This window comes from Formica exsecta, unplaced genomic scaffold, assembly GCF_003651465.1.
Source record: "Formica exsecta isolate Colony F162 unplaced genomic scaffold, ASM365146v1 scaffold83, whole genome shotgun sequence".
In the NCBI taxonomy this organism is placed as follows: Eukaryota; Metazoa; Arthropoda; class Insecta; order Hymenoptera; family Formicidae; genus Formica; species Formica exsecta.
The window spans coordinates 853088-859962 of NW_021853600.1; the positions used below are offsets into that span (position 1 = coordinate 853088).

The 6875-nt window shown below is 32.0% G+C and overlaps 1 protein-coding gene across 1 annotated transcript in view; it reads right to left on the bottom strand.

Moving 5' to 3' along the window:
* LOC115244692 overlaps nucleotides 1–6875 on the bottom strand; it is a 331478-nt gene that overhangs the window by 158844 nt on the left and 165759 nt on the right. The window contains exon 3 of the mRNA XM_029822565.1: nucleotides 1125–1295. Coding sequence (XP_029678425.1) covers nucleotides 1125–1295 — 171 coding nt within the window. The remainder of the gene's footprint in view (nucleotides 1–1124; nucleotides 1296–6875) is intronic.

Sequence of the window (6875 nt, forward strand, 5' to 3'; positions counted from 1 at the left end):
CACGAGAGTGAATTTAATGTCATTAAGGGCTGAAGTTTCCTGGTTTCGTAGCCGGAGCTGGTTACGCTGCGGGGTTTCCATTATCCGTTCCCGTATGACCGGCTTTTGGATAAATGTAATTAAGCCGCGATCCGGAGTGGCCTAATTGCGCAACTTATTACCTCGTCGAATTGTACTCACTCCTCTTTGCCGTAGTTTAGCCGAGTTATAGTTAGTCGTTGATCTACGTAACTAATTGATCTGTCAGAGCTGGATAAGAGAATGTATTTTAGCTTCTGTTCTAATTGATTTAACTATTATTGGCATTAGCCAATAATATAAAATAACAAAAATAACATTTGATAAAATGTACTAACTTTAAATAAGAGAACATGCTTACTGTATCAATAATTTTACGCTGATCCATATTAAGTTTAAAATAGAAAATGGATATATTTTAAATTAAAAAATGTAATTAAAACACGTAAATATCAAGTAGTTGATCCGTACAATGAATCTAAAATTTACGTTTCGATATCTGAAAATATCTGTCTATAAAAAGCTTTCTAGCAGATAATGATTTTTCCTAGAATGAAGGACGGGAATTGGAAATGCAAAAAAAAAAAAAGAAAGATATACAGATGAAGAAATAGAGCGGGCAAAAAAAGTCCATCATGAAAGAATTATCCGTGAATCATTTGGAAAAGTTTAGCGGCATGAACCGAGCGAGAGAGTCCTCGGGAAAATCAACAATAAAGTCTGTAGAAGTGAAATTATATAGGACGGCAAAGTCCAAAGATTTTATCAGCCTTTTATTTTGCCCTTAAAGAAAAATGCCTGACAATAAGTTGTTATTTACCATCAACATTTTTCACTTGTGCAACAAAATCGTGCATTTTCCATAATGTTGTTCGCGATCGATGTTTTTGCCTTGACATAGAGAATCGATGTACTTTAAAAAAGCATTATAATAATCGATATTTTGCGATAGACAAGCTCCGATTAGAAAATAATTCCAAGTATTCACAGAAGAAATAACATATTTATCATTCTCAATTTTCATCGCAAAATTAAATCAACGATGCGTATACATATGCATGTAATTAAGAATTAACTTTGTTTTGCAATTTATCGCAGATCTTTACCTTTCCATACTACATAGTCGCACGGATGGTCAAACAGGAAGTTCTGGAAGCTGTTGCAGTCCGGATCGACATGCGGCTCCCTGCAGAGGCACGTCGGTCGGAAGTAAGTGAAAGCCTGTAGGGTGCGCAGAGCCGCTTGACACTTAGTCACCGTCACCGTCGAGCAAGCCACTGCAACCGCGAAATTATTATTAAAACGACGCAGCGATGTTTCGGCCGGGTATGACAAATTACACGTGCGAATTTTATCACGCGATAACGGCTATCGTGCACGAATTGGCGTGACAGCATAACATATAAGCTTCATGTGACTCTAATAGCACGCTAAATATAAGTCGTCGTAATACTAGAATTTATGCACAGAGTATTTTATCTGTCGAGAGAAGCTTATATATACTATGTTTATGCTTTTAAATTGATATGTATGCACGGGATGATTTTAAATTGCGAATGTGCAAGCGCGAAAAACACAATATAATAACGTTTTTTCGCATAAATATTATTTACAAAAGAGACTTTGTTCTGCGAGAGATTGTTGTACAATGCGATGAAGCGAGATTTCCGCGGAGTGATTAATTTCTCTATAGATAGTTCTGTTCTCGTTCGCTCTCCATTTTCATGTTGATCCGATTGGTTTTATCGGCAACAATCCAAAATCATGGAGCGTACGAATAATTCGTTAAATTTTGTCTATGGCCATATTGAAATAAAACTAACAAATAACATGTAACGAAAACAGATCAAATTTATGAGCAATTATAAATACAAAAAAAAAACAAATATTAAAATTTTAGTGATATGTTTATGAAAACATGTTATATTATTACTTAAGCATAATAATTATAATTATAATAATTTTAAATAATAACGTATTGTGTAGAAAGTGACCAGCTATGGTAAATGTATAAATACAATATGGAAATTTCGGATTGTGTCGAATGTCCGCACATGGTTGTTGAATTCAAAATAATCATGAAATTTGGACAAAAGTAATTATGCAACGCTCGAGTAGATTTATCAATAATATAGTGCCATGTTGTAATGTAACAGTAACAATTATTTGCTATGGCACATGTTTGTGCAATAATCGTGTCGCAACTATATGATGACATTAATGCGAGTATTACACAATGTTTACAATATGATTCTTTAAATTTATTTATTAATTAATAAAAAAAAATTCGTCTTTACAAACTTATTGTTTATTAAAAAAAAAAAAAGAAATACGTGCAGTAGAAAAGTTAAAAAAAATGTCCATTTTTTCTTTTTTTCTGTATGTATTTTCTTTTGGTATCTAAAAGCTAAGTTTTTACTTGCATTCACAATTATTAAACAAATATTTGCAATTTGTTGATTTTAATTGTGATAAAGATTGATTGTGAGTAAGCACATCTAAATGTATTAAGATTATGAAAAAAGTTTCACAAAGATCTGTACAGTAGCATAAATAACTAGCTAGAAATATGATTAAAAATACTCTGTTTAACGATCCATATTAATATTTTAAATATATATAGGTATTACGCAATATATTTTTTTGTGTTTTTTTACTATATCTCCAAAAGAGTGGCTTTTCTAAAAGATCTCCAAGCAGTGAGTAGCTCGGGTACCTCGAGTTCGCTATGCCCGTACTCATTATTATGAGTCCCTGAAGGAAAGTTTATTCAATGACTACGAATATATAATATGCATACTATTTTCTCCCTTCACTTTTTTTACATAATCAATAATTTTTTATGAAACATTATATTTTTCGGCGCGACTAAGACGATGTTCTAAACCTTTTCTTTTAAAACAGACTAAGGACTTTATTCAAGATTCCGGCTTAATTAGTATAACGTCATTCAGAAAAAAAACGGAAGTGAGAGAGCGTCTTAATTGCTATCCCAAGACACCGTAAGTTTCGTAATAACTGAGCGGTGCCAGACTATAAGTAATGAATCCAGATGTTGGCGTTACCGTCGACGTCGACGTTGTCGTCGTCGTCGTTGCCGAATGTCAGACAGAAAAATGACGGAGCAGCAGTGCAAAAGTTTCAATTTCATTCTGATGTTATCACCTGCCGCTTCTTCGTTCCCTTTTTTTAATTCATTCCGCCTTTTCCAATGTTAAACCCCATTCCAGACCATCCCATCCTTGTACCCACGTTTCTTCATTAAATACGAAGCCCGGGCACTTAAAACGGAACACCTCCGGTAGTTTGCGAGTCAAAAGGAAAAAAGTTTTTGCGAGAAGTTTCAGGGGCTAATATTGTGACAGGGGGTAATATCTTATCGGGTCAGCTGTTCCGAGTCTTCTCGAAAGCAATATTAATTTGCATCAGTCTCCCACAAATGAGACTGATTGCGTGATTCCCAAAGCGACGGTTAAAAGTGGCAGATGGAGAACTAAGAAATTTTATGAAAAAAGAAAATTACTACTAATTAATACTTTAAGATTGTACATAAGTTAATAGAACTTTATTATCTTGATACGGCAATTGCATTTAAAAAGTAAAATCTAAAAAAGGTTTCTGAAAAAATTTTTGTAAATAATATTAGTCAAATATTGTTTTAAATATTGTTACAAATAGAAACTGTATATGTGACTTTGTGTTTTGTTGAAAAATAACAATTATCCCGCATTTACATACATTTTTATCGATTTTACATATACACAAATACACACACATACATATAACTAGAAATTCGTCTAAATAAAAAATACTGTAATATAACCAATGGATTACTACATAAATAATAATAAACTGCTAATTTATTAAACTGCTAAAATAAATACTGGCGAAAATAACCATTTATTGCATTATATATGTATTAATTAATAAAAAATATATATTAATTTAAAAAAATAAAAATATTTAAAGAAATTAATAGCAGAAAATATATTAAAAAAACTGAATTGTGTAAATGTATGTGTGTTTTTGCAAACTGTGAAAAGCATTATATATTAACAAATTATCAAAAACGTATAATTGGTGATTAAATCGCTCTTTCACTTTTTCTATAATTTTTAAGATTATTAAAAAAATTCGGTTTCCATTGTTTGTGAATATTCTTGGATATTCCCAGTTTTCATAAGGATATATTTATTAAAGCGAAAATATATTATGCATATATACGCAGACAGATATGGAGAAAAAAGTCGAAACGGGACAAATGAACTATCGGTCAGAAAAGTCTAGAAACAGACTTTTCATTCTCGCGCAATAAAAGCGAGAAAATATATGTATGTGCAAAAGTAGTTTTGAATTTGGCGCTTGACTATCACTTGCAGGCACGTACCTGCATCTGTCTCTGACGTGTTCGTGTTTTCGAATAACTGTAATAATTGCACCAAAATTTATCGCAATATTACATATCGTACATTATATACATAATAATTTTAAACTTATTTGTATTGGATAAGCAAAAGTTATGCATTTTAAAAACGATTTTGCAAAATTAACTTTACCAATAAAGTTTTTTAACTAATAACAAAACTAGCTGATATACATATAATAAGAATAATTAACTAATACGTAAATAAACATATTTGTCGTGCGCAAAAATTTACAAATGTTAATTTTAATATGCGCAACAAATTTTTAATTATTTAAGATATTATTTTCTCCACAAAAGTATTTTATAATAATTGTATTAATTATAATTTAATAGATGTATTATATCTGTCTTTAAATTAATATGTTTTTTCAAAAATTATTATATGACATTAAAATATTGCGATATTTATGTATGTATATTATTAAATTCTGTTTCTAATATAAGTTTCTCTCTACATAGTTTTTATGTAAATTTTAATTTTAATTCTTTGCTCCTTTCGTATGAGACAAATTATACATATCTTTTTTATAATTCCAAATATTTATTAATTAATTTTTCTTAATTGGATTATGTAGATACAACGCGATATCAACAAGAGTTAAAAACCGGAACAAAAATTTCTTGCTGAGGAAATGTTTAAAATTAATATAAGGCTGGACTCATCCCGCGAGGTCCTGCTCCGCTTTAATTATCGGGATGTGTATCCGTGAACATCCTGCGGTGATGAACGGCGACCGCGGCTCCATAAAAAGGGCGAGTGTTCCAGAATCGTTCTACCGTGAGCCATAATTCATGGATGGGAAAAAACAGTATCGGAAAAAAGTGTGTCAGAGAAAGAGAGAGAAAGAGAGAGCTGTTGGGAAAAGTTGTAGTCTCCGCGCCGAAACTGACGATGCGTATTCTCTTTTCGCGGGCACGCGCTATCTTCCTCCCGCACCGTCACCATTGTACTCGAGGGTTGTGCATGCCGCTTTGATATAACAACGTACATTGTACTTCCGAACAATGCTATCCTTCTGTCAGCCTATACAACCATCCTCCCTGCATCCCCGCCGTTTCCCACCTTATCGTGCGGCGGGAGCTCGTCCCATTTTTCGAGCCAGGCTTTTTGGAAGAATAAACGACATCACGATTGACAGTTAAGGAGGGTGCGAATAGCTCGTGTCATTTCAAACAAGCACCATAAAATCGAAAAATTGATGAGCTAACCTTGAGAGTCACTTATTTATTTTTTTAAGAAACTGTTTTCATAATCCAATATAATTTTTTGAGATAATTATCTCATTCTCGAAGAACATTTTTAATATTATATGACAATTTATTTCTCGTAAATTGAAACTGGAAACTTGGAATTGAAAATTGGGAATCATTAAAACAAATATAAATATAGAGCAAAACTGTCTCAGATGTTTTAATTATTGCAATCTTAATAACTCGACCATTAGATGTGCAATGAGCTAACAAAATTACTTGAATGTAAAATAATGAATTAAGAAAAGTATGCCAGAGAGGAAGGAAAAGTGGCTGTTTCTTTAGCATTAGCGATGCCAAAAGACGACGAGTAGCAGCTGCTCACTCAAAAACTCGCTCAGCCTGATGATGCCGGATTTCAAAGTCCACTCAGAACGCGCGGCCCTTTAACTCTCGCGAAAGTACTGGGTCAAGAATTTTTCTCGACCCTACGGTAATGGCTGCCACATTACTCACTCCTCGTGAAAGTTTTGCCGATTAGGTGGCACGCATTATTCAAGAATTTTTACAATTCTTCACGCCAAAGTGAAATTATCTTATTTATATTTTCTCGCGTAAAATATTATCATCAACACAGATTATATTTATATCAATATTTTTGTATGGAATAAGTATAATATAATAATTTACTACGATAAATAATAGAATAAACTCTGTAAAAAATACATAAGAGCAAAGAATTAGATGAAAAATGAATTTAAAAAAATGAATAAAAAACACATGACATATATAAAACCTTGCGTTGTTGCATAAAAAAGTTTCAATCCTTTCCAAGTCCCGCCCTTCTCTTTACATTGGATTATTTTTTTTTTTATGTTGAGAGCGTAAATGGAATAAGCGGCACGCTATGCGTCGTTTCTAAATTGAAGACTTGTCCATAACCTTTTGCCCTGTCAGTTGCTCCCCGTTTCCTATCTTCAAAGGAAATTACACTATGAGCCCTCTTTTCGAAAAATAGAATTAAGCGGTGATCTGTAGATTATATTTTGATTAAAATTATCGACAAAACTTTTCGAGAGCTTAGTGAATTAAAATCTATTCTCTTTTCTTCTCGTAATTGCGAAAATAAATGTAAATATATATGTAACATTTAAAAGAAAGGATTGCATTATGCAACGCAATTCAATTAAGAAACTAATAAATATTTATTTTAATATATTATATAGATAAATAATTAATA